General features: G+C 32.5%; 1 protein-coding gene across 1 annotated transcript in view; it reads left to right on the plus strand.

Moving 5' to 3' along the window:
- Set1 (SET domain containing 1) overlaps positions 1–14,592 on the plus strand; it is a 49,250-nt gene that overhangs the window by 23,889 nt on the left and 10,769 nt on the right. The window contains exons 9-15 of the mRNA XM_072525719.1: positions 371–704; positions 1,199–1,492; positions 6,467–6,908; positions 6,968–7,270; positions 8,112–8,372; positions 11,662–12,010; positions 13,477–13,767. Of these exons, the coding sequence (XP_072381820.1) occupies positions 371–704; positions 1,199–1,492; positions 6,467–6,908; positions 6,968–7,270; positions 8,112–8,372; positions 11,662–12,010; positions 13,477–13,767 (2,274 nt within the window). The remainder of the gene's footprint in view (positions 1–370; positions 705–1,198; positions 1,493–6,466; positions 6,909–6,967; positions 7,271–8,111; positions 8,373–11,661; positions 12,011–13,476; positions 13,768–14,592) is intronic.

Genomic DNA, 14,592 nt, shown 5'->3' on the forward strand with positions numbered 1-14,592 from the left:
AAATGAGATATTGCAAAATTATGTTGTCCTTTATGCACTATTTATTGGAGAAAACTTCAAAACTTCGAAAAGTAATTTGTATAGATATCAATTTATTTTATTTAATTTTTTTTTTTTATATTAATTTGTAAGTTTATATAGTTATCTTTAAATGAAATTTTTCTTGGGCATTTCCCGTCTAAAACATACCTTAAAACCCTTTAACAGAGCATGCCAATCGTCGATAAAAGTTACAATAAAAAATAAAGTGTTTTTCGACAATTTTATAAAAAATTCAAGGAGTACCCATTTTTCGTGCCGATAAGTATATCTTTATTGACAAGATTAGTTATATTTTAATTCTTTCTATAAATTTTATTTCCCGTTTAAGGTTATCCAGCAGCCCACTTTGCTCCCTCGTTTCCGCCCCACTTTCCTCCGCCGCCTCCAGCGTACGGACAACTGGACTGGAGAGCTTATCCGTACGGCCCTCACCAGATGTATCTGCCTCCATTGAATTTTTCCCAATTACCTCCACTACATCCGGCTCAGTTCAATCCCTATCAACTGCCTCCCAAGAAGCCAGAAAACACCAAAGATGATCCCCACGCATCTACTATTAATACGGTGATACAACAAGTTACGCAGGAACTGAAAAACATCTTGAAGAGAGATTTCAACAAGAAGATGGTGGAGTCCACTGCTTTCAACAGATTTGAAGTTTGGTAAGTAAACACATAGGTTTAAGTCGTGAAAAAATGTTGCATTTGTACATGAATAGGACTTAAAATTAAAGATAAATTTATAAATTAAACCAGACGCCGGGAGAGCACTTGGCCATTGCTCTGTAGCCTTTATAATGTTGGTCTCAATAGTAAGCAAACAGAAGAAATAGTTGCAGACTTGCAGAAGCACTACCTGCAAGTCCGAAAATAATTTATTAGTATATTATAATTAGCTTAATTTTAAGCTTAAAAAAGGCCTTAAAAGTTTTACACAACTAAAAGAGCTCATTGTCTTATTCACGGCAAGAATACTATCCTATTGTTTACTAAAACTCTGCTTTATGACTCACCCCTATTATTTTCTTTACAAATTTGATTATTTTGCGAATTTAAAGCGTTTGTAAAGGTTATGTAAAGAATTAATTTGAAAAATTTAGAAAATCTGATTTTTGATGTTCGTTTAAACCTTTGGCAACATTATTTTAAACTTTTAGGTGGGAAGAAGAGAGTAGCAAGGAGAATAAAGCTAAAGATAAAGAAGAGCAACTATTAGACAAAGCCCAGCTTAGTAGAGACAACATCAATGTCCTCTTGGAGTCCACACGCGAGAACCTTTACAGCAGTCTCAATCTTGATTCTTCTGTTGGCCTTGGTTTTCTTACCGCGATACCCAAAATGCCCAGTTTCAGAAGAAAGAAAATACCGTCACCAGTTCCTGAAGATGAGGACGAACAGAAAGTATCCGATAATGAAGAAATTGTCCACAATTCGGATTCTGATGTAACCAGGTGAGAACAATTTATAAATCTTTTAACAATTAACACAAAAATTCCATTGTATTCCAAAGCAGTCTTCTTTTCTTACTATAATTACTATTTTCGTTGGGAATAAGTCACAATATAAGTTAAAACTTATTGTATTGTACCTCTCGTACTGACGAGAGGTACTGACCACCATCAAATCTCGAAAGTTACCGTTCTTCGGACATATTATGCGAAATGAATCCAGACATGCTCTCCTTCAAGCCATCCTGTAAGAAAAATATTTGGAAAACGAGGTCCAGGAAGAAGAAGAACATCTTGGTTAAAGAACCTCAGAATCTGTTTCAATACAACATCTGTGCAGCTTTTCCGCGCTGCTGCAGATAAGATAAAGATTGCCATGATGATCGCCAACATTCGTAACGGATAGGTACATCAAGAAGAAGAATAAGTTAAAAATAAGTTTCGATTTCCACTTCGAAAATTGTTCTCAAAATGCAAACATTAATAAATTAAACAAATTTTGTTTTTTGTTACTTAGTGAAAAATTCTTCTAATCATTTAATTTTATCTGACTCATTCATATTGACAATTCAGACATATATTATACATTTTAAAGTAGACGACTTTATAATATTGCTAATATTGTTGAGTTGCGTTCCTGGTACGACTTTATTGTAAGATAGTTCATTCGATTACATGATATCAACTTTAACTTAAGAACACCACCCGTCAGTAAAATAAAATAAAACGTACCAGAAAAATAAAATAAAAAGTTAATCTTCAGACAACTAATGAAATAAATGATTATTTTATTCAAATTTATAAAAAAACATAAAAATCATTAGGATGAATTGGAAGTTTGAGATACCGCTAAAATGTAAATACCGCAATCTTTAATGTACGGGAAATATACACAGTGTTAATTTTAAACAATTTCTAACATTTGGCGTAGAAGTAGACAATAAAATTTTAAAACGTAACTTATACTTAATCTAACATTATAACTTAAAAATGTTTCATGCAATGCAAAAATAATAGAAATATAGTAGAGATGCCTTAAAAAGTAAACAATAAAACCTGGAAGTGGCTTTAACAAATGTGGAGAAATCGGAGTCAAAATACTATTATAAGCTAACTTTAGAGAATGTGGACATTATACACATGTAAATTTAAAATATTCTTTTTTCTACTGACTAAATCCTAACCTAAAGCCAGGTTACATCTAAATAGATTTCAATTAAATGGACAAGTTTCTAGGTGTTATAGTCACTTTTTTACCTTTAACTCAACGTGTAAACTTCATTTTCTCCAAAAGGACTTTCTCAGTAAACAGAAAAAAATCTCAAATGTAGTTCTGTACACATTAAATATTTACAAAAAATTTATTCGCTGTCGGAAGTGGAAGTTTCAGAATCATCATTCAGATTGATCATTGAGATACCGCTAAAATGTAAATACCGCAATCTTTAATGTACGGGAAATATACACAGTGTTAATTTTAAACAATTTCTAACATTTGGCGTAGAAGTAGACAATAAAATTTTAAAACGTAACTTATACTTAATCTAACATTATAACTTAAAAATGTTTCATGCAATGCAAAAATAATAGAAATATAATAGAAATGCCAGAAATGCCTTAAAAAGTAAACAATAAAACCTGGAAGTGGCTTTAACAAATGGGGAGAAATCGGAGTCAAAATACTATTATAAGCTAACTTTAGAGAATGTGGACATTATACACATGTAAATTTAAAATATTCTTTTTTCTACTGACTAAATCCTAACCTAAAGCCAGGTTACATCTAAATAGATTTCAATTAAATGGACAAGTTTCTAGGTGTTATAGTCACTTTTTTACCTTTAACTCAACGTGTAAACTTCATTTTCTCCAAAAGGACTTTCTCAGTAAACAGAAAAAAAATCTCAAATGTAGTTCTGTACACATTAAATATTTACAAAAAAATTATTCGCTGTCGGAAGTGGAAGTTTCAGAATCATCATTCAGATTGATCATTGAGATACCACTAAAATGTAAATACCGCAATCTTTAATGTACGGGAAATATACACAGTGTTAATTTTAATCAATTTCTAACATTTGGCGTAGAAGTAGACAATAAAATTTTAAAACAACTTATACTTAATCTAACATTATAACTTAAAAATAATGTTTCATGCAATGCAAAAATAATAGAAATATAATAGAAATGCCTTAAAAAGTAAACAATAAATCCTGGAAGTGGCTTTAACAAATGTGGAGAAATCGGAGTCAAAATACTATTATAAGCTAACTTTAGAGAATGTGGACATTATACACATGTAAATTTAAAATATTCTTTTTTCTACTGACTAAATCCTAACCTAAAGCCAGGTTACACCTAAATAGATTTCAATTAAATGGACAAGTTTCTAGGTGTTATAGTCACTTTTTTACCTTTAACTCAACGTGTAAACTTCATTTTCTCCAAAAGGACTTTTTCAGTAAACAGAAAAAAAATCTCAAATGAAGTTCTGTACACATTAAATATTTACAAAAAAATTTATTCGCTGTCGGAAGTGGAAGTTTCAGAATCATCATTTAGATTAATGATTAATGTTTCGACGGCGATTTCCATTGTTTAATCAGTTTTCCACATTTTTGATTTCTCCTTTTTAACCTCTTCCTTTTGCCAATTGTGTGCTGTTACATTTTGCACTGCTTCATAAAAACGCTGCTTGGCATTAGCAATTTTGAAAGAGGTATTGTTTCTTGCTACTTCTTCCTTGGTTCGGGACCAAATTAACTCAATTCTGTTACAACTCACAATGGTAAGGTGGCAGACGTAAAACATAGTGTTCTTTGCTTGCAGCCATTTTGTCTGTAACATATCTGTGAGCTGGTTTATTGGCCTTCACTAATGTTAGTAATTCGGCTTTAACCATATCTTCTGTAAAGGCTATGCGTCTCTATTTAACCATGCTTGTATTTTCCCCTTTTTTGCAGCTGATGTGGGGGATTTATCAATAAGTCTACTGTAGTATGAAGCATTGTCCATAACTATTACAGATTTTTTTGCTAATTGTGGCAGAATATTTCGGAAACAATTTTCAAACACATCAGAATTCATATCTGCGTGGTAATCGCCATTCTTTTTTGATTCAAAGACCAACAAACCATTATTTATTACTAATTCATTCTCTGATCCAATATGTATTACAATTAGTCGTTTCCCTTTACCAGAGGGAGCTTTTAATCCTGTTGACAGACCCTCCAATAATGCTGGTGTGGGATTTTTAATATTTTCATCTACCCATATTTTACTGAAAGTGTGACCTGCATTTACCCAGGTTTTGTCTAGGTAATAAATCTTCCGCCCTTTCTCTCTTAACTTTTTTATTTTGCGTAGATATATACGTTTCCACGAGATTATTTCATCCTTTTCTGTCAAAATATTATTCGTTTCTCTAGTTATAAAACTAAAACAAAAACGTTATGTATTTGATATTGTAATTCTTTTGTAACATATTTTTGCTTACTGAAAGTTAATTTCCTTAATCAATTTAGTAAATGTTGCTCGTTTAAAGTAGAAAGTTCATTTCTGAAAACAAATTCATGAATTTTCCTTCGAATTGATGTTTTAGTAGTATCTGAAATATTGTCTAATTTGTTTTTGCCCTATCATATATTTTTGCAGGAGAAAAAACATGAGTGTGTTTGTATTCAGTCAACACTTTCAAAAACCGTATAAACTGCTACCCCTAAAACAAACACACGATATGATATAATATTACGATGAAAATAAATACAATATAGTAGAAAAACTTAACATCTTACCATCTGGATTTAAACAAAATTCACAGATTCTGTCTGATTGAATTGAGCTAGAGATTGAATTGAACGAGTTTTTGTACCACTTTTATAAGTATGAAGAATTTTTATTCTCTGACACCAATAATTGATTTCGTCTTCGTTTTCTGGATCATCGTCGTTCGTCAACCGTTTAGAATCATCTCGATTAGTTTATGTCTATTTATTTTTACGCAGTGTATTCTAGAACACTACGGCCACGCAATATTTCGTTGCAATATTAAAAAAATATTTTTATTACATAAATGTAATCTTGCTTTAGCTCAATACATTTTGTCCAAGGTTTTTGTAATAATATATTGTTGATAATTATCAATAATCCTCGAAATTAATATCTATGTTTCGCTTTCGTCTCTTCATTCGACCCAAAATATTTTCCAGTCATAAAGGTCCCCGGCACTTTTCTTATTTAGAAGTGGTTTCAGTTAAATTAGTTGAAACTAGAGAGTTAGGCTTTGGTCATGCTGATCAAAAGTTATCAGTGTACCAAGACTCAGAAATCACTTGTTTTTGAGTTACAAAGGTTGAATGTGTTGGTTTTTGGTCCTTACATATAATAATACATATAATAATAAGAATAATACGTATTTGTAAAATGCTTTCTTTTTCGAGATACGGGGTGGTAAAATTTTCTTATTTTTATTTAGGAGTTTATTTATTTAGGAAGTTATTGCACATCTTTTAGTGCCCCAAGGCTCAGAAATCAATTGTTTTTGAAACATAGAGTTTCAAAACATCGGTTTTTAGTCCATTTTTCAAAATGCACGAAGCATTTGCAGAAAGCTACATGTCTGCAAAGTTTCAACCAATTTAACTGAAACTACTTTTACACAAGAAAAGTGTCGGGATCCATTCTTAAATTTGTGAATAGATGAAAGTCAGGCAGATTTAAATCGGGCAAAGAGTGACGATATTTCAATCATGTATACCTCAAATCCCTTTTCGTTCCCATTGACAAAACACCAGTCAGCGCAGAGAGGTTATTTTGTTAAAATATGCTTTTCTGTTCTAAAAAATTATGATGATACACTTTGATTTCATTCAACATTTTTTAATATGTAATATGGTTGATTGGCCAGTCCCATTCCAATCTGTGATTTTTAGGCATTATATGTAACAAATTAACTTTTTCGTGTTTTTGTATTATTAGGAGGGAAAGAAAGACTTCAGTGAGTAGCACGAGCAGTTCTTCGAGTTCGTTCGTCTCCTCTAGCGACAGTGATAGCTCAGATGATAGCTCTTCAGACTCCGAAGATGAAGAAGAACCAACTGACAGGCATGTATCTCCGATGAGCACTCCCGGAACGGATACAGCTCCTGAGGTCGAGACTGTCGCCAAAGCAGATACTATTGTCAACGCAGATGCTATTGCCAAAGCAGAAGCTATTGTCAACGCAGATGCTATTGTCAACGCAGATGCTAGAGTTAATGCAGATGCTATCGTCAACGCAGATGCTAGTGTCAACGTAGATACGGTCTTAAAGGATATAAAGGACGAAGAAAATATTACAGATGACCTGATGGACGAGGATAGTATTTCGCCACTCAGAGATGGTATTGAACCAATGAACAAGACACCCGAACCTATGCAAGTAAGTAAATACTCAAAAATTATTTGTTTTAATGGTAATACCAAAAATATTTTTTATAGATTGATTCAGACGATTTGGCAGCTATCCAGCAGCGATCACTAGAAATCAGTCCTAGAAAATCGTTGAGCTATATGGATGACAGTGATAGTGATATTAGCGATACTGAGCGATTAATCTTGGAAAGGCGAAGGTTAAATACCGAGTACATGGAGCAAATAGAGAAAGAAAGGGGAGAACTGGTGGTCAAAGAAGACAAACCTGTTGATTCCAGGATTAGAACTGAAGAAAGTAGAGTTGTTCGTGAAAGAAGAAGATCTGTAGAAACTAGAGTTGTTCATGAAAGAAGAAGATCTGTAGAAAAGGTATGTACTGTAAGATTATATATTTAGGTTTTTAACTCATATTAAATGCATCGATTACTTGAAATTTTAACAGTAAGTAGGGAATATCTACTCTATGCCAAATAGAGGTTGCGGCGGTTGGACTTAAGAAAATTTTTAAGACCGTGGAAGAAAGCGGTATCCTTTGATGTACCACCAGGTGTTACAGGTCTTTTTCTTTTCGTCTTTTTCGTTTCGTGTAAAGTCTTCTTTACTATTTTTCATTTTATGTATGTTTGAACCGTCATACGTCAACTGCCATACATAGTCCATTAACTCTCATACGTCATACGTCAAGTCATTTTTGCTTTATATTCAAACCGGCTAAAGACCGAACGTGATCTCGCGTTAATGTTCAGTACTCCACAAGTGAGCTTTTATCTTGACGATGAAATCCGCCCCAAGGGGATTGTAATGTTTATATTGGAAATCACAAGAATCGATAAAAAATATATTCTAAGCAAAAATTTTTCTATTGTTCGAAAAATCAATACTTTTAGACTTTGTGATTGAAAATTGCAATTTTTCTTGTGTTTTCAATCGATTTTTTACAATTTTTCAAATCTGCATACGATTTGTGCCAACTTTTTTTTTACATACAATTCGCGTAACTTGTATTACGTGTTTCCATATACCCGTGCTGGTGCCACATCTATCTATCAGTTCATCAACTGAAAAAATTTTAGTTAGTATACCTACTGATATTTTTACAGGCAGTGAACACTTGACGGGATTTTTCGTGAAATTTTCAATAATATTACTAATAATAGGCAACCATACTGATTTATTGGTTTCTTTTTATTTATTGGTTTTATTCTGTAAGGATGTCATGGACAAAAGTCTGGAAGAACTGGAAGCCGAGAGGGACGCCCTCCTGCAACAAGTGCGCAACCCCGAACCCCCGCCAAGTAGACACGTCGAAGAGGTCAAAATATTCGATGAAAAACCAAAGGAAAAAATTGAAATCGACCACGAAAGAGAAATTGATCAATCAAAGAAAAAGAAGAGGGATTTGAACGGAGATCTAGTAACGGTGAAAACAAAGTCCGAAAGTCCTACTGGAGAGGATAGTCCGCATAATCATGTGAGTTAATAAGTTAATCCTGATTTAATAATATCATAATAATACTTTATTAATTTTCAATATTTATCCAAATATTTCTAGATATCACCATTGTAATTTTCTGATCCACCATTTTTATTCAGTCGCTGATACAAATCTGATTTTCAATCTTAATTTTTTGGCCATTACAACAGTGTTATCTGCAATCGTAGGCATTTAAAATGATAATCATATGTTTTGATTTCTTTAGCCTGCCAATCTAGTGACTTTCGCATTTTCGCGGATAGTCTTATTAAATTGGATAATATGAAGTATCGATATAAGTATAAATGCAAGAGGAATCCACTTTATTACTTCCGAACATAATTTATTTTGGCGAGTTCTATAATACGAAAGGCTCATCCTCTTTGGCAAACCTTAAGTGATTAAGCCGTCCACGAATTTTCACGAAAAATAAAAGAAAAAAACTTTAAAAAATACGAAGAAAATAATAATGATAAGATAAGAGTAAGAACCTGGAACTCTTTTCAAGCCAGTAAAAGAGCAAAGAGCATTAATTTTCTCCCAGTTAGTGAACTGAGCTCTCCTGGACCAAGACAAAGCAACATTGAAACACAATTTACTATGCTGGCAACGATAACTCTATCACTCTAACGATGTAGCATTCGTAGTCGACACTAAATGTAAGAAATCAGCACATAATTTTGTGCCCTCACCAGACATAGTCGTCGTGCTGCAAATAAAAATTTTAATGTTCGCGTTATTAATCTATTAAAGTACGAAATTGACAAATAATTTCACTGCTGTGAAAATTGAAAATAATGTTCTGAAGCAATTTTCTTGTGGCATTTTAAAGTATATACTATTTTATTGGGAATAAGCCACAATTAAAAGGTTAAAGTAAGTTTATTGACGTTTCAATTTCCACTTCGGAACTTTTTCTTTTGAGAACGGAAATCGTTCCATTCTTCCGTTATTGGATCATACCAAAACTCAGAACAATATCGATAAAACTGAAGAATATCAATCGTAAGAATATGATAAAACCCAATTATGAGAAAAATAGCGATAGATAAGAACAGAGATTAAATATACCCTCAATGATACCCTTAAGGAAAAATTTGATGAAATGATCACTGATACAGTCGAAAGTGTCTGGCCACGTACATACGCGTATATACATATATATATATATATATATATATATATATATATATATATATATATATATATATATATATATATATAGTGTGTCCGTAAAGTATGGAATAAATTCGATATCTCCTAAAGGAAAAGCTTTTTTAAAAAAATCTAAAACACGTCGATTTTTAAATTTAATGTTCTACATTTTACAATAAAATTTCATTATACAAGGTGATACACATTACAGTGATGACGTCATCGGCTCTTTTTTAAATGTAATACCCTGTATTTAAGGTCATTTTTAGATCGATAAAAATGAGCTGATTTCAAAAAAGTATAATACTCGGATCTAATGGATATAATTTGAAAGATATGCGCTTAGGAAATAAATTATTTATTATCTATTATTATATATTATAAATTATTGCAAAAAAGTAGCCTACTTCTAGTTTTTGGTAAACTGTAATTATTTTTAGTAACGTTCAATAACATTTAAGTAGTACAATAATTGTATTAATTCGTGAATGTTCTGTATTATTGCTTAGAATTAATTTTAAGTAGAAATGAATTTGAGTGTAAAGCAAAGAATTGAAATACTCATGATGATTGGGTATGGAGACAAATCGCGAACTCAGATGGAACTGTGTAATTTATTTAATGATAAATATCCAGAAATACCGATCACGCAGTCAACAGTAAGTAAGATTGAAAAGAAATTTAGAGAAACTGGTACGGTTGAAAATGCACGCAAATCAGGTCGTCCCTCTGTAAATTATGTTACAACATTAGGTGTTCTACTTGCTTTTGAAGAAGATGCGCACACTTCTCTTCGTAAGGTTAGTAGTGATCTCGATGTTTGCAAAACAACGGTACACAAAGTACGTAAAAGTAAGTAAAATAAGTCAAATGCACAGTTGTACAGGAATTAAACGAGGATGATCCAGATAAAAGAATACAATTTTGCGAAATAATGATGGATAACAGCCACCGAAACCTCTCTTGGTTCAAAATATTATTTTTTCTGATGAAGCTACATTCAAATTAAATGGCGATGTCAACCGTCAGAATTGTAGATACTGGGCAAAAGAAAACTCCAACTGGATACGGGAACATCATACACAATACCCGCAAAAGGTAAACGTATGGGCTGGCATTGTAAGAAATAAAATCATTGAACCCTACTATTTCGAAGGTAATACGGGCCAGCATACCTTCAGTTTTTAAGTGGGTATCTCGTACCTACTTTAGTTAATTTATTCCCCAGTACAATTAATCTTGGAGGTTTTGATAAAAGTTTATGGTTTCAACAGGATGGTGCGCCTCCGCATTATGCTTTAGATGTTCGAAGGTACCTAAACGAAATTTTTCCGAACAGGTGGATTGGAAGACGTGGACATATTGAATGGCCAGCGAGTTCGCCAGACCTCAATCCTTTGGATTATTTTATGTGGGGTCATTTAAAGAATGTTGTTTATAAAACGAAACCTTCAAATATTCGGAGACTTAAAAACAAGAATTCGTAAAGAAATAAACAATATTTCTCAAGAAAGCATAAACAAGGTTCTACAAGAATTTGTACAACGTTTGGGTTACTGTCAAATACAACAAGGGCTACAATTCGAACATTTAAGATTAAGTCATGTATTAATTACTGGATTACTTTCAAGTTATTTATTATAATTTATTAATATTATTAATCAATAAAAATTAATTTTCTAAGCGCATATCTTTCAAATTATATCCGTTAGACCCCCAGTATTATACTTTTTTAAAATCAGCTCATTTTTATCGACCTAAAAATGTCCTAAAATACAGGGTGTTACATTTAAAAAAGAGCCGATGACGTCATCACTGTAATGTCTATCAACTTTTATAATGAAATTTTATTGTAAAATGTAGAACATTAAATTTAAAAATCGACGTGTTTTAGATTTAAAAAAAAAAGCTTTTCATTTAGGAAATATCGAATTTATTCCATACTTTACGGACACACTGTATATATATATATATATATATATATATATATATATATATATATATATATATAATAAACACCAAAGTTATTGTATTCCATGTAACGTTTTTAACTTCAATAAGTGCTTCTTGGTTTGTTAAAGTGCTAGAAAATTCATCCCAAAAATTTTCAAATTTTTTGTTTATTTTTTAGGTCTTTAACGAGCACTCCTATTGCATACAAAGTACAGAGAAAGAAACCCTGGATCAACCCCAGAAGGAACAGCCTGTACAACAAGTTTCTGCTCAAAATGCTCTTAACGATCACGAATATCTTTCCAAGGAACAGAAAACGGAGAAAATTAAAAAGGAGAAACCTCCCAAGCCAATTAAACCGAGGAAGCACAAGGAACATAAAAAATTACAAGAACTCCAAAATAAACTCGCCTATGAAAGGCAATTCGCTTGGGGCGGAAGTGATCCTTATAGTTTCCATAACGTACAGCATAAACCAAGGGATCAGTTGTCGGAGTTTTCATTAATGTTTGAATTCTTGGCTAAAGGTAAGATACTCATCAAAACTTATAAAATGTATTAATAAATTACTGAAACGCTGAGACTATGTACAAATATGCTATAAAAATGCTCTATAGATTTGTGAGTATAGGGAGTAAAACTTTCAGTATCGTAGGGCTCCGCCGGCAGCCCTAAAGCGATTTCTTGTATTAAAGTGGAACCTACAAAAATAAAGTTACCTATGATAAGAATAAACTACCAAATCGATACCTATACATATAGGGTTAATGGGTACATATACGTTTTACAAATTTAATATATTATTAAGTAAGCACCCGGCCTATTATATCGAAATGTTACACATACGTCACCATTCACCCCCGGACTATAAGTTCGAGTGACCTCGGTTCGACGCGCCGCTCCTCATTGACGCATAGTTCGGATAAAATCGTCTCGATAGGGTATTAGAGATGATTGATGGATGTATACTATAAAAGGTCAATCGCTCAGTGCGTTATGATCGCTTGTGTTGCTCGTAGTGTTTGTAAAGTCTTGCATTTCGTGTGTAAATAGATTATGTTTGTCTTAAAATATGCCAAATTAAATTAGTGTTAAAAAGAAGCTTAAAGGTGTTAACAATAAAAATAAAATCATTCAGGGAGGGTTCATAAGTGGTTCGCTTGACGGCGTCAATTTCTAGTTCTGTTTTCTTCAAGGTCAAGTAGTAACACATCTAATGATTGAACTCAAGGCGACAAAGCGAAAGTATGATGAATCATACATTAATCTCAGATTTGTTGATTCCAACAGCTCACCTCTCTGTATGTTGTGCAGCAAACTCTGTCCTAATAGTTCGATGGTAAGATCCATCCGACATAGAAACTGTGCATCTAATATCCACCGACATAGAAACTGTGCATCTCGATTTCAAAGACAAGATTCAATAATTTTTTGTACTTAAAAAAGAACAATTATTAAGAAGCCAAAAAAACTATGAAGTATGCAACTGTGAATGAAAAGTCCACGGAGGCTTTTTAAAAGGCGTCATATTTATAATATTGGGAACGACAGAAGAACATTTCTAACAACCTACTTGTGTGAAGCGGGAATTTCAGCATATAACTACAAAAACAAAATTACCGCAATAGACTGAATGCTGAACCAGATATGAGAAGTCAACCTTCTTCTATTAAGCCTGGCATTACCCATTTGGTGAAGAATAAAAAACGATTTCATGCCTCCCATTAAATGAACTTAGTGTGATCATTTGCTTACTAACTTACTACTTACTCAGTAAGTCTTCCGGTATCTACATTTTTTGTATGATTATTAATAAACCATACACATATATTTAGTTTTTAAAAAGGTTTCAGCCACTCAAAAAGTTTGAGAACCGCTGCTGTAGACTATTGGATGAGGAATGATGTTATTTCAAAAATAATATTTTTTTATTCGTCACTTTTGTTTTAGTTGTAGATATCTTCATTTAACTAATATGTTCAAAATTTGTTAGGTATCGATAAGGAAGACGTGGAATACATTAAAAGATCTTATGAAGAACTGCTCTCAAATGACGCAATGAGCTACTGGTTGAACGACACCCATTGGGTCGACCACTGTATGACCGATCTCTATTCTAGTCCTCCGAAACGGAGGAAAAAAGACGAAAGAGTCCACGTCACAGGCAACGCAAGAACTGAGGGCTACTACAAACTGTCCGCACACGAAAAGTCAAGGTACAAATATCACCACGCGAAGTCGCATGCTGTCATCAGGTCTAGCACTGCAACGGTTACCAAACAAGGTAAGGTTTTATTTTTTATGCGCTTTTACGTCTTTACTTTCTTAGAAACCACTCTAATTTTTCAAGCATATTATCAAATTACAATTGTCAAAGTGTTAAAACAATCAAAATGCAATTACAACTCAAAATACTGTTGACATATATGCAAATATAGTCGAAATACGAAAATATAAAACAATATCGTTCATTGCATATCTCATTTCTATCGTGGATCATACTACTAGTAATCCTTTTCACAAGCATTTCTTGTCTAACCGTCACCCACCAAATCTTTTTTGACCAAAACTAGGACATTCGCTAATAAATTCAATCTTAATTTTTGTATTTATACAGTTTGTCTTTCAGTTTCATTAGAATTTTTTCGTCATACAACGCAAGGCTCATCTTCATCCATTTCATTGATCCTGCTATAACTCTAGTGCTAAAGAATCTATTTAAGATAATATAATTCTAGTATTTGAGAGTATTGTATTTTTATTCTATGAACCTGTCTAATGTGACTTTCTCTGAAGCTAAACTGATGAACGGAGATGGGTTTGTTTTCTTCAATTATTATTTTTAGTCTTTTTCGTAAAAGCTTTTCAAACAATTTCGACATTACAGATAGTAGAGGTGTGGTTTTGTAAGATAACTTCATTCTGTGGTTTTTCTGGTTTTGCTATCATTATGATCTCGTGCTACTTTCCATTGTATTGGAACATATTTCTCACATCATTTCTAAATGATGTATTTATTAGAATAGGTATTTTCACTATTGCTGTTCTTGGAAGCGCTTTCAATATTTCTCCTGTCAGCAGATCATATCCAGGCGTTTTTTGAATTAAT

The sequence above is a fragment of the Diabrotica undecimpunctata genome, chromosome 3 (genome assembly GCF_040954645.1).
Source record: "Diabrotica undecimpunctata isolate CICGRU chromosome 3, icDiaUnde3, whole genome shotgun sequence".
Taxonomy (NCBI): Eukaryota; Metazoa; Arthropoda; class Insecta; order Coleoptera; family Chrysomelidae; genus Diabrotica; species Diabrotica undecimpunctata.